The sequence below is a fragment of the Rhinatrema bivittatum genome, chromosome 8, assembly GCF_901001135.1.
Source record: "Rhinatrema bivittatum chromosome 8, aRhiBiv1.1, whole genome shotgun sequence".
Classification (NCBI taxonomy): domain Eukaryota; kingdom Metazoa; phylum Chordata; class Amphibia; order Gymnophiona; family Rhinatrematidae; genus Rhinatrema; species Rhinatrema bivittatum.
The window spans coordinates 103,454,564-103,477,843 of record NC_042622.1 but is presented as its reverse complement, the minus strand read 5'-3'; the positions used below and the strand labels follow the sequence as shown (position 1 = coordinate 103,477,843).

Genomic DNA, 23,280 nt, shown 5'->3' with positions numbered 1-23,280 from the left:
TTGAGTGGCAAAGAATCATTTTCTCATGGAAAAAAAAAAAAGAAAGCAGGTCCTATTACGAAATACAGGAGTCTTGTCTGGCTGAAACCTACTTGTGAATAAGAAAATTCCTTTGGTTATTTTTGTTAGATACCACTGAATATATGCTTTTTGTTTCCTTCTACAATAATAATTTCCTAGCGTGTAGCTAGATGGACTCAGGACCAATGGGTTATGTGCTCCCCTGCTAGCAGATGGAGACAGTCAGGTTTCAAAGCTGACGGTCACCCTAGATATATGCCTACAGTGACCTCAGCCATTCAGTATCTCTCCATCTTCTAGCACACTGGTTCTCAACCTTTTGTCTTTTGGGACACACCTAACAGATAGTTCTCACATGCGTGACACATTGAACACATGACTGTCATGGGGCTAAATGTAAAAGTACAGTTCCCTGTATGTACCAGGATCAGTCCAGACTGCTGGGTTATGCCTCCCTTCCAGCAGATGGAATCAGAGAAAAGCTGAAAGCACTCCTCTATATACTGGTGTGCCACTTGCGATCCTTCAGTATCTCTCTGACTCCAGCAGATGCAAGAGAGCATAACCTGCGGTTCTGATCCTTGTCAAATATCCAGATTGATTTTTTCTTCTGACAGGTTTGGTTTTTGAGAGAAACCTTAAACGTTTGGCTAGATCAACCTTGAGTAAAAATAAATAAAAAAATAAAATAACTCTTTTCAGTCCTGTCAGACGGGCATGGTGTACTGAACGCTTTCTAAAGGCAGGGCATTGCCCTAAAGCCATTATCCCCGGAGACTTGTACCTAGCCCGGTGAGCCGGGGGGGAGTATTTACCAGTGGGCTGGTTACTCTCCCCCCCCCCCCTTCCATACTAGCCCAGAGAAGTCAAATTCTCTGTTGGGTGCGGCAATTATTGATCAGGGAGGTTTACTCCCCTGTTTGGTGGCTGATTGAAACAACAAAAACAAAAAGGGAAAGACGTTTTTAAATTGCAGACAAACCTTTCCTTCATCAGCCCTAGCCTGCCGAGATCTCCCGGGTCTCCAGAGGGGGTGCATTTTTTCACCCGACTGCTTGAGTTTCTTTTCGCGTGCTTTTTATGCTGCGTGGGTCGACTTGTGAGGCTTGTGGGGAGCTGTCGGCACGGCTCTCCCGCGAAGGCCTCTGCTCCCGGTGTATCCCCAGGGGTAAGCAGCCGATTTTGTGGCAGAGTTCCTCTCTGCTGCAAACGCGCGGCTCGAGGAACACTCAGGCAACTGGGAGGCAGAGGCCTGCCCCGTCCCGCTCGGCACGGGAGCGGCGGCCATCATGCCTGTGTCGGGTCCCGATGCGGATCAAGCCTTGGAAGGAGAGGATCTCCCTCCTCTCTCCCTGCCATCATTAAGCCCTCATCGACCCCGCGATTTGCAGCCTGACTCAGCTCCTCCCTCGAGCTTGCCTCTGGGGGGGGTCCTTAAAGAGGCAGCACCCTTTTTCCTCGCAATTTGTCCTGCTGCTTCATAAAGCATATGTAGAAGCTGAAACTGACTGACTGGAAAGCACAGCCTCCTCCGGCTAAGCTTTTTAAATCTGCTGTGGACCAGGGGAGAGCTGGGCCTCGGCTTCCCCTCTCTGTTCCGGATCAGGGGTCCTCCGCACCTGCGGATCCAGCGCCTCAGCGCTGATGTGGAGGGGGATGATCCGCAGGTGCTCCGTTTGTTCAGCAAGGAGGAACTAGATCCGTTAATTTCACATGTGCTTCAGGAACTGGAGATTCCAACTCCTCAAGCAGAGACGGATCCTTCTCCTGGAGATTCGGTTTTATCGGGGCTTCGAGCTCTGCCTCAAACTTTTCAGTTTCATCCGAAACTTTTCCAAATTGTTTCCCGAGAATGGGATTCACCTGAAGCCTCCTTGCGGGTTAGCAGAGCCATGGAAAAGCTTTATCTGCTGCTTAATGAGTCCTTGGATCTTCTTAAGATTCCTAAGGTGGACTCGGCCATCACGGCCATAGCTAAACACATGATTCCTGTGATGGGAGGGGCAGCGCTCAAGGATCTTCAGGATAGAAAACTGTAAATTTTATTTAAGCGAATTTTTGAGGTGTCTGCGCTAGGAGTGAGGCCGCTGTCTGTAGCAGTCTTATGCAGAGGGCTACCCTCCCTGGATTCAGCAATTGCTCTCGTCCCAGGAGCTTCCCCGGGTGAGGCTAATCAGGCGAACTGCATGGAATCAAAGGTTGCCTATACGGCGGATGCATTGTATGATCTTCTTCTCCGTACCTTTGCGCGTACCATGTCTTCGGTTTCCGTAAGGTGGCTGCTGTGGCTCCGTAGCTGGTCGGCTGATGCCTCTTCTAAGTCTCAACTGTGTTCCTTTCCTTTCAAGGGAAAGCTGTTTGGAGATGAGCTGGAACAACTTATTAAAGCCTTGGGAGACGACGAGGTTTACAAGCTCCCTGAGGACAAGCCTAGACAGTCTCTCCCATCTGGCGCGTTCGGGGCCGTTTTCGCGGTTAGCGCTGTTTCCATTCAGGGAGAGGTTCTTCTTTTGCTCCCCGGCAAACATCGGCAAGGTCACAAGCATGGGCACATTCCTTTCGAGGCAGGCGACCTCAGTGCACCGGAGCCTCTCACGATTTCGCCCCCAACAAAGCTCCCCAATGAAGGGGCGCCGGCCCATTCCTCTGTTCCGGAGATCGGGGGGCATCTCTCCCTGTTTTGCGAGGAGTGGGTCAAGGTAACCTCTGACCAGTGGGTTCTAGATATTATAAATCACGGTTACGCTTTGGATTTTGCTCGCCCGCTTCGGGATCTATTTCTAGTGTCTCCCTGCGGGTCCCTGGCACAACAACAAGTTATTCTTCAAACACTCTCGTTTGAAGGAGCTGGGAGCGATTGTCCCGGTTCCATCTGCTGAGCATCAGACCGGTCATTATTCCATTTACTTTGTGGTCCCCAAGAAGGAAGGCTAATTCCGTCCGATCTTGGATTTGAAGAAGGTCAACAGAGCATTGCGGGTCCCGAGGTTTCGGATGGAGACATTGAGATCAGTCATTGCGGCCGTCCACAAGGGCGCATTTTTGGCTTCTTTGGATCTGACTGAAGCTTACCTTCACATAGGAATCCAAGAACGCCATCAGAGGTTCCTGCGCTTCATGATTTTGGGAGAGCATTACAGTTTTGTGCCCTACCATTTGGGTTGGCGACGGCTCCATGGGTCTTCACCAAGGTGATGGCGGTAGCGGCGGGAAGGGATATTAGTTCATTCCTGTCTGGGCGACTGGCTCATTCAGGTGAAATTGGAGGAGCTTAGCAAGGTGGCGGTACAGTCTGTTTTGAACCGCCTGCATTCGCTAGGCTGGGTTGACAATTACGCCAAGAGCCAACTGGTTCCGTCCCAGGTATTGGAATTTCTAGAAGCACGATTCGACACATCTGTGGATTAGGTTTCCCTACCTCAGGTGAGGATGGAGACGTTAATGTCTCAGATTAGGTGCCTGTTGGCCCTTCTTTTGCCCAAGGGTATCCTTGACAGAGACCCAGACACCACAGATGACAGTGATTCATTGGAGGACGGGGAAATCCTCCAGGCCTGGAGCTATACCGGACCATGCTTCGACTTTTCCACAGAGATGAATTACCGGCCCTAGTCTCCCAGACTCCCTGAAGACTCTGGGAGTTCCTGGCACAGATCCTATGTCAGAGCCGAAAAGAACCCCATCCTGGAATGTCTACGGAAAGCCTCTTGCTATTTCCCAAAGCTGGAAGCCATCCAGGAGTTGATTGACCTGGAATGGGATGCCCCAGAAACAAGTTTTAAAGGAGGTCAGGCCTTGGAGGATTTGAACCCTCTGGACTCAGCGGTCAAGGAACGCCTGCGTTTCCCGAAAGTGGATGCCCTGGTCTTTGCTGTCGCGAAGCGAACAACTGTCCCTTTAGAGGGAGGAATGACCTTTAAGAATGCACACGACAGGTGGTTGGAGTCCACCCTTAAGCAAGTCATGACGTGACAGCAATGACACTGCAGATCTCTTCCTGTTGTGCCCTGGTGACTCGTTTGTGTCTGCTTCTCTCAAGACAGGCAGACTGCTCAGGGGCGCATGCTGGAGAGGTGATCAAACCCGCTGCAGCCTTCCTGGTGGATCTAGTGCTCGGGGCTAGTGCGTACCTCGGTCAGAGGAGTAGCCTCAGTAATGGCAGCCAGAAGACAGCTATGGTTGCAAAATTGGTCAGCGGATGCAACTTCTAAGGCGAACCTCAACAAGATGCCCTTTAAAGGATCCCTCCTATTCGGAAGCGAATTGGAGAAGCTAGCCAGTAAGTGGGGTGAATCTCCAGTACTCTGGCTACCAGAAGATAAGAAAGAGGTCACAGCACCCCTTACCTATGAGGGGTCAGACCAGGGGCTCCCAGTGCTTCCGGCCTTACAGAAACTAGTCATTTCAGTTGTCTGTCCTTTCAGAACTGACAACCAAAAAGAGGAACAGGTTCGGGCTCAGGTTCGACCCAAACTTTCCAATGAAGTTTGCCCGACCCTTCCACAGGGCTGACTATCCCTCTTCTGTCAGCGGTGGGTCGAGATCACATCAGACAAATGGGTACTGGACATCATATGAGAAGGTTATGCTCTGGAATTTTGCAGAATCTCTCGGGACAGGTTCATGATGTCACCTTGCCACTCCCAGCACAAGAAACTGGCACCAGGAAGACTGATAAGGCCTCCTCAGTCTGAGGGCTATAACTCTGACACATATCCCAAGTAAATATGGGGCGTTATTCCATCTGTTTCATCGTGCCCAAGAAAGAGGGTTTATTCCGACCCATCCTGGACCTCAAGAGCGTCAACACTTCTTAGTGTTTGGGTAATTGCCAGGTTCTTGTGGCCTGGTTTTGGCCTTTGTTGGAAACAGGATGCTGCGCTTAATGGACCCTTGGTCTGAGCCAGCATGGCAATTTCTTATGTTCTTATCTGCGGACAACTCACTTCTGCATGGAAACTCTTCGCTTCGTCATCATGACAGTGCAACCAGGAGAGTTCTTAATCTCCCAGGACCTCTTGGAGGCCTACCTTCATATTCTAATCCGTCAAGACCACCAGCGTTTTCTACGCTTTGCGGTACTGGGCCGCCATTACCAGTTCCGGGCATTGTCCTTCATCCTGGCAACCGCCCCTAGAACATTCTCCAAAATTATGGTGGTCTTTGCGGCTGCACTGAGAAAAGAAGGGATCCTGGTGCGCCCTTACTTGGATGACTGGCTGATCCGGGTGAGGTCGTTGGAAGAAAGCCTCCATGTTACCAGCAGTCAGCTCTTTCCTACAGGAACTCGGTTGGGTCGTGAACATGGACAAGAGCAACCTCAAGCCCTCTCAGTCTTTACAGTACCTGGGGGTCCAACTCGATACCAAGCAGGACGAAGGTCTTCCCTCCCTCCCTTGAGGAGAAGGAAACTGGTAGGCCAAGTGCATCGGTTGATGAACAGGAAGTAGTACCATGGGCAAGGGCACACGTGGCCTCTCCGACACTTTCTGTTGTCATGCTGGAACCCATTGTCTCAAGACTACTTGATTCGCCTCCACCTACCAATGGAAGTATCCTCTTGGCTCCAGTGGTGGCTACAGGAAGTTCACCTAAGCAAGTGTGTAAGCCTGCCCCACCGAGCTGGATTGTCCTCACGATGGATGTGAGCCTTCGAGGGTAGGGAGCTCACTGTTAGGAAATGACAACCCAGGGGCGATGGACCGAGGAAGAGGCAAACTGGAATATAAACAGCCTGGAAGCGCGAGTGGTCAGATTAGCATGCCTGCAGTTCAGCCACAGGCTCCAGGGGTAAGCAATCTGTGAGATGTCGCACAACACTACAACGGTTGCCTACATCAACCGCCAGGGAGGAAACAAAAGCCACCAAGTGTCTCTGGAAATAGACTTCCTTATGGAATGGATGGAGTTAAACCTACAAGGGATCTCTGTCTCCCACATCGTGGGAAAATACAACGTCAGAGCAGACTTTTTCTCAGCAGGGAAAGCCTGGATCCGGCGGAATGGACGTTGTTGACCAGAGCCTTCCAGCTCCTAGTAGATCGCTGGGGCCTCCCATCCTTCGACCTACTGGCTACATCTCACAATGCGAAGGTTCCCCGGAACTTCAGTCGCAGACGAGATCAGCGCTCCCAAGGGATCGATGCCCTCATCCAGACCTGGCCAGAGGAGGACTTATTGTACGCTTTCCCTTCGTGGCTTCTATTGGACAAGATCATCCGCAATCCTTCTGGTGGCCCCGGATTGGCCCAGGCGCCCATGGTATGCAGACATGCAGAGGCTTCTCGTGGAGAGTTCCCTTGGCCTCCCTCCCCCCCCCCCCCCCCCCCCCCTTACAAGGACCTTCTCCAGCAAGGTCCGATTCATCATGAAGATCCAACTCTATTCTCTCTTACGGTCTGGCCCTTGAGAAGGCTTGCCTGACATAGCGTGGATATTCTGCGACCGTGATTGCCACATTGCTCTGCGCGTGGAAGTTCTCAACGTCCCTGGCATATGTACAGGCCTGGTGTGAGGAACACGGGGTGCCCCTATGCATGGCTAGGATCACCCATATCCTGGAAGTTTTACAGAATGGCCTGAACGATTGTCCCTCAATCCCTGAAGGTCCAGGTGGAAGGCCCTCTTCTGCTTGAGGGATGAGGTGAACGGAACCAGTCTGTCGGTGCATCCGGACTTGGCCCGTTTCATAAAAGGGGTTAAACAACTCCGACTACCCTTAAAGTGGCCACGGTCCCCTTATGGAACCTCAATTTGGTATTGGACCTTTTGGCAGGGCCTTCCTTCAGACCACTGCGCAGTCTGTCACTACGCCTATTAACACTAAAGACTGTATTCCTGGTGGCAATATGCTCAGCTCATCGCATCTCTGAGCTACAGGCGCTGTCTTGGGAACCATTCCTTCGATTTACTCCAGGTGCAGTACAGCTTTGCACTGTCCCCTCTTTCTTACCAAAAGTAGTCTGAGTTTCCCCTGAACCAATCCATCTCCTTACTGTCCCCGGATAGACACATGAACACAGAAGACTACCGCCGCCTTCGCCATCTAAACGTTGGTAGACTTTTAGTGCGGTGTCTGGAACGTTCAGACCGGTGCGTGAGACAGATTGCTTGTTTGTTCTTCACGGGGGAAAGAGACAGGGCAAAGTGGCTTCGCAAACTTCCATAGCTCTCTGGATTTAGGAAGTAATCAAGGGAGTTTGAGGAGGCAGGGAAGCCTTTACCCTTCCAGGTCAAAGCTCATTTTACCAGGGCCCAGGCGGTATCCTGGGTGGAAGCTAAACTGTCTCCCACTGATATCTGTCGAGCAGCGTTGTGGCCCTCCTTACACACCACCTCCAGGTTCTACCGCCTGGACATCAAGGCGCGAGAGGATGCAGCCTTTGCGAGGGCGGTGCTAACTGGACCGCGGGCAGCCTCCTGCCCCGTTCGGGAGTAACTTTTTTGTACATCTCATTGGTCCTGCGTCCATCTGGCTACACACTAGGAAATGGAGAAATTACTTACCTGATAATTTTGTTTTCCTTAGTGTAGACAGATGGACTCATCATCCTGCCCATGAACAATACAAAGAAATCATCTCTATCCCACAAGAGTGCAGGTAAGCCGTCTCCCTATTCCCAGATCAGGGCATCTGTAGTGTTGCTGGGATCCAGCGCTTTCGTGGTTAAGTACAGTTATGGTCTCCAGTTTTTTAATCAAGTTTTAATCACGTTCCAATCAAGTTTTAATCAAGTATTTCCTAGCATGTAGCAGATGGACTCAGAACGAATGGGTATAGGGTGCTCGTGCTAGCAGTTGGAGACGGATCTGACGTCAGCACGTAGTACATATACCCCTGCAGGAAGTGCAGGCGCTCAGTAATTTCCGTCTCCAAAGCAGTTTGGAGCTACCTCAGGCTCGCTGAGCGTTTTTTCCAAATTCTAACGATTAAATTCATAGAAGAATCCTACCTGAAGACGAGCCCTGCACTCCTGCGGTGATACCCTCGGGTCCCTCCCCCAGTTGAGTTCCCCGAGGTGGTTTCCGTGGTCCCTCGGAGGTAAGAGCCTCGGTCCGGTGGCCAAATCGCGGCAGGGACCTAGCCCCCGTGTGAGAAGGGCTTGGGCGCGGCATAGAGGCAGCCTCGGTCCCGATCCGTTTGTGGTGAGGACTTGGCCCCCAAGCAAGACGAGTTCGGGCGCGGCTTAGAGGCAGCGGGTGCACTTCCTCGAGTGCGGCGGTGACGGTAATCACCCTCTCCCTCCGCAGCCGGGAAGCGCCGAAAATCAGGTAAGGCGTACATCTTTACTTTGGTCTCCGAAGAGCGAGGATTAGCGGGGTCTGGAAGCCCGCCATTTTGCCTGCCTGCTCGCCATCTGCCTCGATCTAGTGTTAAGACTAAGCGCACAGGCAACGGGCGCGTATGTTAGGCGCGCGTTGCTAGGCGCACGTTGATAGGCGCACAGCTTTCGCGCATATTATAAGGCGCATACTTTCGGCGGGGAGTGCACCGGCGCATAGAGATAACAGACGCAATGGAGCGTATGAGAGCCCAGACGTCCACAGAGCCGGCACCTCCAGAATCAGGCATAAGAGCTCTAGGCCTCTGCTCAGCATGCCACCTCAGAGCCACACAGAGCGAGGAAGCAGACTCCCTATGTGCCCAATGTGAGGAGGCCCTGGGAGTTCCAGGCCAAGGCCGGTCCCAGCCCAGATTAATTGCCAGTTCCTCAGGGAACACCCCGGACCTAGCAGGCCGAGGTGAGCAGCCGGGGAACCCTAGAGACCTGGTGCCCCTGAGGCTAGACTCTGCTTCGCTCTCCTGGGTGGAATTATTCAAGGGGATTCATGCCTTTGTCAAAATGCAGTCTGATCCCCGTACGGACCCATACGTACCAGATGAGCCTGCCCCTGGACCCTCTAGACCTAGGCACGGCCACTCGCCACCCGGAAGCCCCACTTATGGGGATTCAGATTGCTCTGAGGAAGAAGGCGAGCTTCCCGAGCAGGGAGAACTTCCCTTGGGGATAGAGCCGTATCGAACCATGAGACGCTTCTTTATTAAGGAGGATCTCCCAGACCTGGTCTCTCAATGCCTGTTGGAGCTGGCTATCCTGGGCCAAGGCACCCCAGGGGAACCTAGAATGAACCCCCTGCTAGAGGGCCTTCATCAAACGGCTCACCATTTTCCCCTCCTTCAAGCAGCACAGCAGCTAATTGATCTGGAGTGGAATGCGCCGGAGGCTTCATTCAAAGGGGGTCGGGCCTTGTCTAGCATGTACCCCCTGGACCCGGCAACTAAGGAGCTGCTGGCGTGCCCTTAGGTAGATGCCATAGTTTGCGCAATTGTGAAGCGCACCACCATTTCAGTGGAGGGAGGGGCGGCCCTCAAGGATGCGCATGACCGGCGCCTGGACGCCATCCTGAAACAAGCCTTCGAGGTGGCAGCCATGTCCCTACGAATCGCGACCTGCTGCACAGTGGTGACGCGTTCCTGTTTATCACAAGCCAGGAACAACACCCCGGGAGAAGAAATGGAATCAGCTCTCTCGTTCCTCACTGACGCTGCCTCCGACTTAGTTCATATGGCAGCCAAGGGAGTGTCATCCTCAGGGGCAGCCAGGAGACAGCTCTGGCTACGAAATTGGTCTGCAGACTCCTCCTCCAAGACGTGCCTTACACGAATGCCCTTTAAGGGATCCCTCCTGTTCGGCAGCGACCTTGAGAAATTGGCTAACAAATGGGGCGCTTCTCCATTACCCCGTCTACCAGAAGACAAGTCAAGGAGGAACCAGCGCCCTTTTCCTAGGCCATCCAGAGGTAGAAGCTCTCAACGCTTCAACCCCTACAGGACTCGCTACCAAGCACCTCGTTCTCAGACCAGGAACCAGTCCTTTCGGACCAGGCACAACAAGAGGGGGAACTGGCTCGGGTTCGGGTCCCGGCCGCACCCCACAATGAGAATCAGCTGACCCATCTGGGGGAAGAAGCCATAGGGGGCAGGCTAACCCTATTCTACCGCAGATGGGTCGAGATTACTTCGGACCAGTGGGTCCTCGCCATCATCCGAGAAGGGTATTACCTGGACATCCTTCATCCCCCTCCGGGCAAGTTTGTGGAATCTCCTTGTCCACCCCTCAAGAGGGTGGCACTGGAAGCTACCTTGTGGAGGCTCCTGTCCCTAAAAGCCATAATCCCAGTGCCTGCATGGGAGATAAATTCGGGGCATTACTCGATTTATTTCATCGTACCCAAGAAGGGGGGCACCTTCAGACCCGTCCTGGACCTCAAGTCAGTCAACCGGCACTTAAGGGTCCCAGGATTTCGCATGGAAACTCTGCGGTCAGTCCGAAGCGCAGTACAGCCAGGGGAGTATCTCACATCCCTGGATCTGTCAGAGGCCTATTTGCATATCCCAATCCATCGGGATCACCAGCGCTACTTACGCTTCAAAGTCCTGAAACAGCACTTTCAGTTCCGGGCTTTACCCTTCGGGTTAGCCACCGCGCCGCGAACCTTTACCAAGGTAATAGTAGTGGTGGCGGCGTCACTCAGGAAGGCAGGAATCCTCAACCATTCCTACCTAGACGATTGGCTGATCAGGGCAAAGTCACCGGAGGAGAGCCACCGGGCAACCAACAGTTATATCTCTTCTGGAAAGCCTGGGATGGGTAGTCAACACAAACAAGAGTTCCCTACAGCCTTCGCAGTCGCTGGAATACCTAGGAGTCCGATTCGACACCCAGGGAGACAGTCAGCCTGACCTCCAAGAGGAGATCAAAACTCCGCAATCGTTTACAGACATCTGCTGAGCACCACCCGGCCCACAGCTTGGGATTACCTACAGGTCCTCGGCCTAATGGCGTCCACTCTGGAAGTGGTGCCATGGGCACGGGCTCATATGAGACTGTTACAGCGCGCCCTCCTATCTTGGTGGAGCCCACGATTACAGAACTACACCGTGCATCTACCTCTACCGGCCAGAGTACGGGAATCTGTTACGGTGGTGGCTGCAGCCCGGCCACACGAGCCAGGGGTCAAAAATGTCCTCCCCAACCTGGACCCTGCTCACTACAGATGCCAGCCTGAGCGGCTGGGGAGCACACTGCGAAGAACTAACCACCCAAGGGCGGTGGAACAGAGAAGAGTCTGGGTGCAACATCAACCGACTAGAGGCACGGGCAGTCAGGTTAGCCTGCCTACGATTTGCCCACAGACTTCGAAATAGAGCAGTCAGTGATGTCGGACAATGCCACCACGGTGGCATACATCAACCGACAGGGTGGAACCAGAAGCAGACAGGTATCCCTAGAAATAGCCCCCCTGATGGCTTGGGCGGAAGCAAATCTCCAGGACATCTCCGCCGTCCACATCGCCGGGAAGGACAACACCACGGCAGACTTCCTCAGCAGAGAAAGCCTAAACCCGGGGGAATGGCAGCTGTCATCCACGGCCTTCCAGATGATTGTGGATCAGTGGGGGACTCCGGGCATGGACCTACTAGCGGACAGGTCCAACGCTCAAGTACCCAGATACTTCAGTCGCAGGCGAGATCCTCTATCCCACGGGATCAACGTCCTGGTGCAGCCATGGCCTCAGGGGATCCTGCTATATGCCTTTCCCCCATGGCCCCTGCTGGGCGCCATTATACACAGGATTCAGCGTCACAGAGGCCTAGTTCTTCTGGTGGCCCCGGACTGGCCAAGAAGACCCTGGTACGCAGACATGAGAAGACTACTGGCAGGGGATCCTCTACCCCTGCCCCCTCACAGGGACCTGCTGCGACAGGGTCCCATCCTCCACGAGAATCCAGCTCAATTCTCTCTTACGGTCTGGCCATTGAAAGGGCTCAGCTGAGAAAAAGGGGATACTCGGGGGTGGTAATAGATACACTTCTCCGAGCACGCAAGTTCTCCACATCACTGACTTATATAAGGATCTGGAGAATATTTGAAGCCTGGTGCGAAACTCGCAGCACCAATACACATGCCGCCAAAATCCCCATCATTTTGGATTTCCTGCAAGATGGGCTTCAGAAGGGTGTGTCCCTCAATTCAATCAAGGTTCAGGTGGCAGCGCTATCCTGCTACGGCCCCAGGTGCGACGGCAACAGCATTGCCACACACCCAGACATTTCACGTTTCCTGAAAGGAGTCAAGCACATTCGCCCGCCACTGAAATGGCCAATGCCCCTGTGGAACCTCAACCTAGTTTTGAAATTCCTAGCGGGACCCACCTTCAGACCCCTCCGAGGCCTGTCCCTCCGTTTGTTAACCTTGAAGATGGTGTTCTTGCTGGCCGTATGCTCAGCACGCCGCGATCTGTTTCTCAGAATCACCCCAGGGGCTATCCACCTTCGCACGGTTCCTTCCTTCTTACCCAAAGTAGTCTCACGCTTCCACCTCAACCAAACCATATCCTTGCCAACCATGGAAGGGTTGAAGAAATCGGAAGCAGGTCGAATACTGCGTCATCTCGACATCGGCAGGCTACTGTCCAGATACCTGGAAATGTCGGAAACAGTACGAAAGACGGACCACCCGTTCGTCCTTCACAGTGGGAAGAGGCAAGGAGAACCGGCCTCACGGGCGACTATTGCTTGCTGGATCAAAGAAGTTATCAAGGCGGCCCACGTAGAAGCGGGAAAACCACCAACTCTACGAGTCAAGGCTCACTCTACCAGAGCACAAGCGGCCTCCTGGGCAGAAACTAGGATGCTGTCGCCTGCAGAGATATGTAAAGCAGCAACGTGGTCCTCCATCCATACCTTCTCCAGATTCTACCGTCTGGACGTCCAGGCCAGGGAGGACACAGCATTTGCAAGGGCAATCCTAAACGTACCTCGGGCAGCTTCCCACCCAGTCTGGGAGTAGCTTTTCTACATCCCATTCGTTCTGAGTCCATCTGCTACACGCTAGGAAATGGAGAGATTACTTACCTGATAATCTCGTTTTCCTTACTGTAGGCAGATGGACTCAGCATCCCGCCCGGCTGCCGATATATATGGGGATTCACCGTTCAAGGTAAGCCATGTCTCCTTACATAGGGCATCCACCCTGCCGGATATCGACGCCTTCCGGTTGAGAACACTGGCGGTCTCCAGCTACTGTCAATCGGTCAGGTTAATCCTGTTCAGTTAATCAATCGGTCAGTCACACATATATTCATAATGCTTTTGCAAGGAAGATTACTGAGCACCTGCACTTCCTGCAGGGGTATATGTACTACGTGCTGACGTCAGATCTGTCTCCAACTGCTAGCACGAGCACGTTATACCCATTCGTTCTGAGTCCATCTGCCTACACTAAGGAAAACGAGATTATCAGGTAAGTAATCTCGCCATTAAGTTGTATCAAAGTTCAAATTAAATTTTTCAGTAGTATGTCCACAATGGCTTTGGAAGAGAGTACCGAATGGCTGAGGTCACTGCAGGGGTGTATCTAGGGTGACGTCGGCTTTGAAACCTGACTGTCTCCATCTGCTGATAGGGGAGCACATAACCCATTGGTCCTGAGTCCATCTGTCTACATTAAGGAAAACAAAATTCTCAGATAAGTAATTTCTCCATTTAATACCATTTGCATACCAAAGAGTGAACAATTGCTTACACTTGTAGCTTTAATTTACTTCATACTTTGGGTTTTCTGTGTTGCTAAAAGCTAAATATTAGTCTATTAAAATTGCCCTGAAATTGGCAACTAATTGAAAACAGTGAATTTTATCAGTGTTTCTTCTTTTAAGGTGACCTTATTTCTTTCCACATCGACACACCCTGTTTTTAACCCTTTCGCATCCTCCTTTTGATCATAGCTGTACATTTCCGAAACAGCTCACCCGAGAGTTCGAGGGGCACTGGGATCATGCGTCCAGCTGATGGTTGTAACAGGCATTGTTGGAGCATACTCAGCAGGTATTTGAAGACCCCTGGCAGTAAGGTGAGGGAATACCAAAGACTTGAAATTAGCTGTAGAAATAATGTTTTACAAGCCCTAAAAAGATCTGAAAGTATGCCTCTTCCCCCCCCCACAACTTCAGTACTTAGACTGTGGCAGGACTGATAAAATGAAATGCATTGTTGCCCCATTGCAGATGCTGGTTTGTTTGTACATCAGAGACAAATCGTTATGGTACCTTTTTATATTTTACCAGCATGTGTTATTTATTTATTTAGGAACTTTTATATACCGGTATTAGTGGGGACATCATACCGGTTCACATTCTAACAAAAGGTTTGAAAATACATATCAACAGGGAAGGAGAACTGGGGGGGGGGGGGGGGGGGGGGGTAACCAAGGGCAGAATGGAAAATAGCTTAAAAACATAACAAGAATAATAAACAATTTACAATGTAATTAGCTCCTTAATATAGGGAAAGGGAGTGTGTTAATACAGAATCTCTGAGATACTTTCTAAAGGTCTAGAAGTGTATTAAATTGAACTCCTATCTTGGCCCAAGAGGTGTTTAAGCTGTGTCCTTGTAATCAAGGAGCAGAACAGCTACAAACCTATTCTTTGTTGTGCAACTTCTGCATAAGAATCAATAGAACATGATTGCGTGTAACACAGTACTTGACAGGTTAGGCAGAGAATTATTAGCACCTAGTTGGAGGTCAGGAATTGGACTGAAAAATCACAACCTGTGACCACAGTAGCAAACTCCACTTCTAATTCAAGTGTTCACTCCTGGGTGGGGGTTCATTGGGTCTCGCCGTGGATTAAAAACATTTGAAACCAAATTTTGGAGATGAAATAAAATCCTCCATTTAGACTGGTGTCATCGTCATTTAAGAACATAAGATATAAGCACAAAGTGTGGGTGGAGTAAAGAAATCGCACATAAAACAGTAATACAATGTAAGTGTGGGTGAATAAGTTTTAAACTGTTGTCTTTAAATATTCCACAATCGCAGGTAAGAGTTTCAAAATTACTGGCTGTTTATTTTAAAGGTAATTCACATCGGTACAGCTTCCCAACACGGCTGTGTTTCGCTGGAGGGGCTGCATCATGAGGGACCCAGGAAAAACTCTAAAATTAAAACAAATTTAAACAGCCAGTACTTTTGAAACTCTTACCTGCGATTGTGGAATATTTAAAGACTGAACAGTTTAATATTAATTCAGAACATAAGATATGCCATACAAGGTCAGATCAAGGGTCCATCAATCCCACTATCCTGTGTCCAACAGTGGCCGATCCAAGTAACAAGTACCTGGTAAGTACCCAAACATTAAATTTATCCCAGGCTACTATTCCTTATTGATTGATAAGTTTATGGACTTCTCCAGGAACTTATCCAAACCTTTTTTAAACCCAGTTATGCTAACTGCCGTAACCACTGTAACCACATTCTCTGGCAATGAATTCCAGAACTTAATTATACGTTGAGTGAAAAAGAATTTTCTCTGCTTTGTTTTAACTGTGCTACTTGCTAACTTTATAGAGTGCCCTCTAGTCTTATTATCTGAGAGTAAATAACATTCATATTTACCCGTTCAAGTCCTTTCATGATTGTGTAGACCTCCATCATATCTCCCCTTAGCTGTTTCTTCTCCAAGCTGAACAGCTATACCTCTTTAGCCTTTCCTCATAGGGGAGCTGTTCCATGCCCTTTATCATTTTGGTTGCCGTTTTCTCTACTTTCTCCAGTGCAACTATTTCTTTTTTGAGAATCAGCTATCAACTGCAGATAGTATTCAAGGTATGGTCTCACCATGGAGCGATACAGAGGCATTATGACATCCACTATTTTATTCACCATTCCATTCCTAATAATTCCTAACATTGTTTGCTTTTTTGACCACCACAGCACACTGAGCCGATTTCAATGTATTCTCACAGGACAAGCAGGATGGTAGTCCTCACATATGGGTGACATTACAGAATGGAGCCCAATCACGGAACACTTTTGTCAAAGTTTCTAGAACTTTGATTGGCCCCTACTGGGCATGCCCAACATGGCACTAACCCTGCAGCCAGCAGGGGTCCCCCTTCAGTCTTCTTTTTTCCGCGCAGCAGTAGCCACACGGTTAAGGAGCTCTGCAAGGATTCCTGACAGGAATTTTCCTCACAGAATTATTAAAAGTTAAATTGCCCCACAGGGGTCCCTCCGTTAACTTTTTCAGTCCGCGGTACTCCGGTAAGTTTTTACCTGTTTTCCGTCGATTACCGTCAAGTTTGGCCCTCGCGGCCTACTGGCTGTCGACCGTACCGCGGCTCGATTTTTTTCTATGGCCATGGCGTCGGGGTTCTGTCGGTGTCCGGACTGTACTCGTACTATGTCCATTACAGACCCTCATAAGGTCTGTGTAATGTCTTGGACGAGAGCACGATGTCTTGACCTGCACCAAATGTGCCTTAATGACACCAAAAGGTCGCAAGGCCAGAATGGAGAAGATGGGACTTCTCTTCCCTGCTCAAACCCCGACTCCGTCCATTGCATCGACGTCATCTGAACTGGCACCGTCAACGTCTCGCCAGCATCGACCACCGATCGGTGACCGTCCGGCATCAACAACTTCTCGGCCTTCGACACCCTCTTCTCCCCCTCAGGACCGAGGGGATCGTAAAAAGAAACATCGCCACCGGCATCGAAAGTCTCGGACCATCGACCTTGCCATTGTTCGAGCCGCTGTCGAAGAAACCCAGTCCAGAAAAAGCACCAACCTTTTCGGCGACCGGGTCGCCGAGGCACTCCTCGCCCGACAGGGCATCGGGAGCCCCGATTCCGCCTTTAACGGTGGTCCCTCCGGCTATGCCTCTGCCTCCTTCTGTTCCGGAGCCGGGGCTGCTTGCTCTAAGTTTCCGAGAAGAACTGGACCAGATGGTTCAGGAGGCCATCAACAAAGTGATGCACAGACTGCAGGTTCCCCCTGCACCGATATTGGTACCGATAGTAGAACCAGCTACTGACCCGATTCCAGCAGCCTTGGCACCGCTGCTATCGAGAATGGAAGCGCTTACAGCCGCTTTTCCACCGATGGACCCTGGGTCACCGATGGCTCCGGTGCCCTCCCCGCTTACTTTATCATCGGGAGGAGAAACACCGTTCCGCATTCCTCCATCAGGAGTTCTGCCTCAGCCATCGAGATCGGTGCCGATACCTCCATCGGCGCCATCGAGTCATCTACCGATGCCCTCGATGCCTGCGCCAGGGCCTTCATTGCTTTCGGTGCCTCCGGTTATTCCTTCGATGCCTTCGGAGCCTAGACCGGAACCTTCAGGTATCCAACTCCCCCGTCCATCTCCAGTTCCTAGAGGGACAGGGGCTGACCCTTATGATAACTGGACTGATGATTCCTCACCAGACAATGATGACTTGCCATCACCTCCTTCACACACTGAGAGTAGAAGGCGTTCTCCTCCAGAGGACCTTTCTTTCATAAATTTTGTGAAGGAAATGTCTGAATTGGTCCCCTTCCAATTATTAACGGAACAGGACGACAGACATCAAATGATGGAGTTGCTTCAATTCTTGGATGCACCCAAGGAAATCACCTCATCCCTATCCACCAAATTCTTCTACATTTCCTCAAGAAGAACTGGGAACATCCTGGCTCCATTGCAGCAGTCTACAGGAAAACTGGCTGTACCTATTTGGTGCAGTCAGTCCAGGCTTTCAAAAGCCTCAGTTGAATCACCAATCTGTGGTGGTTGAATCTCCGCAAAAGAGAGCAAAAAGGTTGAAACCTCACACTTCCTTTCCCCCTGGCAAGGAACAGAAGTTTTTAGATACCATTGGTCGCCGAGTCTTTCAAGGATCAATGTTGATCCTCCGAATTTCCGCTTACCAACTCTATATGACCCAATATGACAGGGTCATTTTTAAGAAGATGCAGGAGTTGACAACCTCCATGTCTCAGTCACATCCAGAACAATTCCACACCCTAATTAATAAGGGTTTGGAGGCAGGAAACATGAGATCAGGTCATGTTATGACATCTTCGACACTGCAACCAGAGTATCTGCAGCAGCTATTTCAGCGAGACGATGGGCTTGGCTCAAGTCTTCAGACCTTCGACCAGAAGTCCAAGACAGGTTGTCTGACCTTCCCTGTATAGGAGACAATCTCTTTGGCGAGCAGATTCAAAAGACAGTGGCTGAATTAAAGGACCATCATGAGACTCTCAAACAGCTCTCTCTGATACCTTTGGATTATCCTTCCAAACAGCCCTTCCGGAAGGACTCTAAAAAGTCTTTCTACAGACCAAAGAAGTCCTACCCGCCAGCAGCCAGATGTCGTTCTGCGAGACCATTCCTCAAATCACAGTCTCGTCAGACCCGAAAACAAAAGCCACAGACAGCCCCCCAGCCGGGCCCTGCTTCTGGCTTTTGATTCTCACGTAGAGAGCAGCAGCCAGATTCCATTACCACACATACCAGTGGGAGGACGGTTATGCCATTTCAACAACATATGGCAATCAATCACCTTGGACCACTGGGTCCTAGCAATAATTGCTCAGGGCTATCATCTCAATTTTCTCTCCATCCCACCAGATTTCCCCGCCTCTAATGGTGTGGAAATCATCTGACCATTCATTGCTCCTGGAGCAGGTCGTCTCCCTCCTACTCCAATCCAGAGCAATAGAACCAGTACCATTCCCTAAGCAATGTCTCTGGTTCTATTCCCGGTACTTTCTAATACCCAAAAGATCAGGAGGCATTCATCCAATTCTGGATCTACGAGCCTTCAACAAGTACCTTCAGAGAGAAGAGTTCAAGATGGTAACCTTGGGCTCGCTTCTTCCTCTTCTACAAAGAGAAGACTGGCTCTGCTCTCTCGACCTCCAGGACACATACACTCATATTGCGATAACTCCATCTCATCGCAAATACCTGAGGTTTCTCGTAGGCCCCAAGCACTGTCAGTATCGTGTGCTTCCATTTGGCCTAGCGTCTGCACCAGAGTCTTTACAAAATGCCTCGTCGTTGTTGCCGCCTTCCTCAGGACTCAAGGTGTTCACGTCTACCCCTATCTAGATGATTTGTTAATCAGGGCTCCGACTCCGCAAACCACTTTGTCATCCCTACATCTCACCTTAACCACTCTAATTTCACTCGGATTTCTAGTCAACTACGACAAATCCTGTTTAGTCCCATCTCAAACCTTATTGTTCATTGGGGCAGACTTGGACACCTTGCAAGCAAAGGCTTTCCTGCCTTGACAACGAGCCCTCACTCTCGTGTCTCTGGCGCATCAACTGCAGCCTCAGTGCTCGACGACTGCTCATCGTTTTCTCATCCTCCTAGGACACATGGCGTCCTCAGTTCAGGTCACCCCAATGGCTCGCCTGGCCATGAGTCATGCAGTGGACCCTAAGGTCGCAATGGACTCAATCCCTTCAGCCCCTGTCGACCATTGTCCACGTCACTGACTCACTCAGTCTGCCTCTCGCCTGGTGGAAGGAATCAAATCAATCTTCTACAGGGCTCGCCATTTCAGGCGCCAAACCCTCACATAACTCTAACCACCGATGCTTCCAACTTTGGGTGGGGAGCCCATGTGGCCGATCTCCAGACACAAGGTTCTTGGTCTCCAGATAAATTTCCTGGAACTACGAGCAATTCGATACGCTCTCAGAGTATTTCAGGATCGCCTGTCCAATCAAGTCATCCTGATCCAGACAGACAACCAGGTGGCCATGTGGTACATCAACAAACAGGGAGGCACAGGATCCTACCTTCTGTGTCAGGAAGCTGCACAGATTTGGGTGGAGGCCCTCTCCCACTTGATGTACCTCAGGGTCACCTACTTAACGGACAACGTGTTGGCAGACAAGTTGAGTCGCACCTTCCAACCCCACGAGTGGTCTCTAAAGCCCTCGGTAGCGAACTCCATCTTCCAAAAATGGAGTTATCCTCAAATAGACCTCTTTGCGTCACCCCAGAATCACAAAGTAGTCAGTTTCTGCTCTCTCACTCGCAGCCAACATTATCCACCGAGAGGTGCATTCTCCCTCTCATGGGTAATCTGTCTCCTATATGCATTCCCTCCACTTCCACTTCTCTCGAAGACTCTCGTAAAGTTACGTCAGGACAAGGGAACCATGATCCTGATAGCACCCCACTGGCCCCGCCAGGTGTGGTTTCCAATATTTCAGGATCTCTCCATTCGCAGGCACATTCCTCTGGGAACAGACCCGCTTCTAATCACTCAAAATGACGGGTACCTCCGCCACCCCAGTCTGCAAGCCCTGTCCCTGACGGCATGGATGTTGAAAGGTTAATCCTTCAGCTACTTAACCTTTCTGATCCAGTCTCACGTGTCTTGATTGCTTCACGGAAGCCTTCCACGAGAAAATCGTATTCTTACAAATGGAACAGGTTCACGTCATGGTGCTCTTCTCAGGCCCTTGATCCCTTTACCTGTCCAATCCCAAAGTTTCTAGACTACCTCTGGCACTTGTCAGTCGGGTCTTAAAACTTCCTCCATCAGAATGCATGTCAGTGCGGTAGCCGCCTTCCATAAAGTTATCGGGGGTGTCCCGATCTCAGTACAATCCCTTGTAACACGCTTCTTGAAGGGCTTGCTTCACCTCAAGCCTCCACTGCGTCCTCCGGCCCCTTCTTGGGACCTTAACCTGGTTTTGAGTCGGCTCATGAAACCACCATTTGAGCCTCTCCAATCCTGTGAACTTCGTTATCTCACATGGAAGGTGATTTTCCTCTTGGCAATCACTTCCGCTCGCAGAGTTAGTGAATTACAGGCTCTAGTTACCTATCCGCCTTACACTAAACTCCTGCAGGACTGGGCGGTTCTTTGCACTCACCCTAAGATCTTGCCTAAGGTAGTATCAGAGTTTCATCTCAATCAATCCATTATACTACCTACCTTTTTTCCCAGGCCCCATTCCAATCCAGGAGAACAGGCTCTGCATACCCTTGACTGCAAACTGGCTCTAGCGTTTTACCTAGACCGTACAGCTGCCCACAGAAAGAGCACTCAATTATTTCTCTGTCCATCCTAACAAATTGGGGCAGCCAGTAGGTAAGCAGACTCTCTCCTCCTGGCTAGCGGATTGCATTTCCTTTTGCTGTCAGCAAGTAGGCATTCCACTTCAAGATTGTGTGAGGGCCATGGTGACTTCAGTAGCACACCTACGATCTGTGCCACTTCCTGACATTTGCAGGGCTGCCACCTGGAGTTCTCTCCATACTTTTACAGCCCACTGTTGCCTAGACAAAGCCGGAAGATAAGATTCCATCTTCGGCCAGTCTGTCTTGCGTAACTTACTAAGACGTGACGTACCAACACCCTTCCGCCTGCCCGGTGGGGTTCAGGATGCCTTCCCCCAAATTCTACCCCAATTGTTGTGCCTATTGCACGTCTTGGGTACATTTGGTGCATGTCCGTACATCCTCAGCTCGGAACTCACCCATATGTGAGGACTACCATCCTGCTTATCCTGTGAGAAAGCAAATGTTGCTTACCTGTAACAGGTGTTCTCACAGGACAGCAGGATGTTAGTCCTCACGAAACCCGCCCGCCACCCCACGGTGTTGAGTTTGTTTTCTTATTTTATTTTTTGGCACTGCCTATAGCTTTTAAACAAGACTGAAGGGGGACCCCTGCTGGCTGCCATGCTGGGCATGCCCAGTAGGGGCCAGTCAAAGTTCTAGAAACTTCGACAAAAGTATTCCGTGATTGGGCTCCATTCTGTGATGTCACCCATATATGAGGACTAACATCCTGCTGTCCTGTGAGAACACCTGTTACAGGTAAGCAACTTTTGCTATATCTACTGACGCCTAGATCTCTTTCTTGGGTGGTAACTTCTAATTTAAACCTAACATCTAGTAACTACAGCAAGGGTTATTTTTCCCTATATGCATCACCTTGCACTTGTCACATTAAATTTTATCTGCCATTTGGAAACCCAATCTTCCAGTCTCACAAGGTCCTCCTGCAAGTTATCACAATCCACTTAAGATTTAACAACTCTGCATAATTTTGTGTCATCTGCAAATTTGATCACCTCACTCATCATACCCTTTTCCAGATCATTTATAGCTGTATTAAAAAGCACCGGTCCAAGTACAGATCCCTGAGGCACTCCAATGTTTACCTTTTTCCACTGTGAAAACAGACCATTTAATCCTACTGTTTCCTGTCTTTTAACCAGTTTGCAATCCACAAAAGGACATTGCCTCCTATCCCATGACTTTTTAGATTTTTTAGATGCTTCTCATGAAGGACTTTGTCAAATGCCTTCTGAAAATCCAAATATACCACATCTATCTGTTCACCTGTGTCCACATGTTTATTCACCCCTTCAAAAAAATGTAGCAGATTTGTGACGTGAGTCTTCCCTTGGCTAAATCCATGCTGGATGTGTCCCATTAAACCATGTCTAACTAAATGTTCTGTGATTTTATTCTTTATAACAGTTTCCATGATTTTTCCTGGCACTGAAGTCAGGCTCACCAGTCTATAGTTTCCAGGATGAATTCTGGAGCCCCTTTTAAATATCGGGGGTTAGATTAGCTACCTTCCAGTCTTCAGGTATAACATGTGATTTTAATGATAGCTTACAAATTATTTGTAATATGTCTAAAATTTCATTTTTTAGTTCTTTCAGAACTCTGGGGTATATACCATCTGGTCCAGGTGAATTACTACTCTGTAATAGCAAAGAATTCATTTAGTCTTTCCATGATGGCTTTATCTTCCCTAAGTGCCCCTTTAACTCCTCTATCATCTAACAGTCCAACAGACTCCCTCACAGGCTTTCTGCTTCAGATATATTTTAAAATGTTTGTATTATGAGTTACATCCTCTATGGCAGTGGTTCTCAACCTTTTTTCTGTCAGGACACACCTGACAGATGGTTCTCACATGCATAACACACTGACCCATGATCGTCACTGGGCTAGATGTAAAAGTACAGTTTGCATCCACAGGAATCCCCCTGACCCACAATAATGGATGTAAAGCAGAATTATGACATTTCCCATTCAACTCACCCTACAAAAAAGATATTCTGGTTCTGGTGTCATCTCAGTAACAGCAACTCAAACTCCTTCTACTTCCAGGCTCAATAGCCCTGCTTATGAAAAGACAGCAGTTTACCACCAATGCATGTCCTCTTGAGAAAACACAACAAATAAGACTGATAAACGCTTACATGCTAGTAAAATATCTCATCTTGGTAACAGACACAGAACCGACCTAACATACTCCTAGGATCTGTAGTAATGCACACAAACTAATCTGCACATAGTTACACCTGTATTATGGAATACACTCAAACAGGAGCAACCCTATCTATGAAAAGGCAACA

General features: G+C 49.9%; 1 protein-coding gene across 5 annotated transcripts in view; it reads left to right on the top strand.

Moving 5' to 3' along the window:
• The window catches only part of SLC2A8 (solute carrier family 2 member 8), a 128,343-nt gene that overhangs the window by 42,947 nt on the left and 62,116 nt on the right, over positions 1–23,280 (top strand). For all 5 annotated transcript variants that reach the window (XM_029611870.1, XM_029611867.1, XM_029611868.1 and 2 more), the window contains one exon: positions 13,813–13,912. In XM_029611870.1, the coding sequence (XP_029467730.1) occupies positions 13,813–13,912 (100 nt within the window). The remainder of the gene's footprint in view (positions 1–13,812; positions 13,913–23,280) is intronic.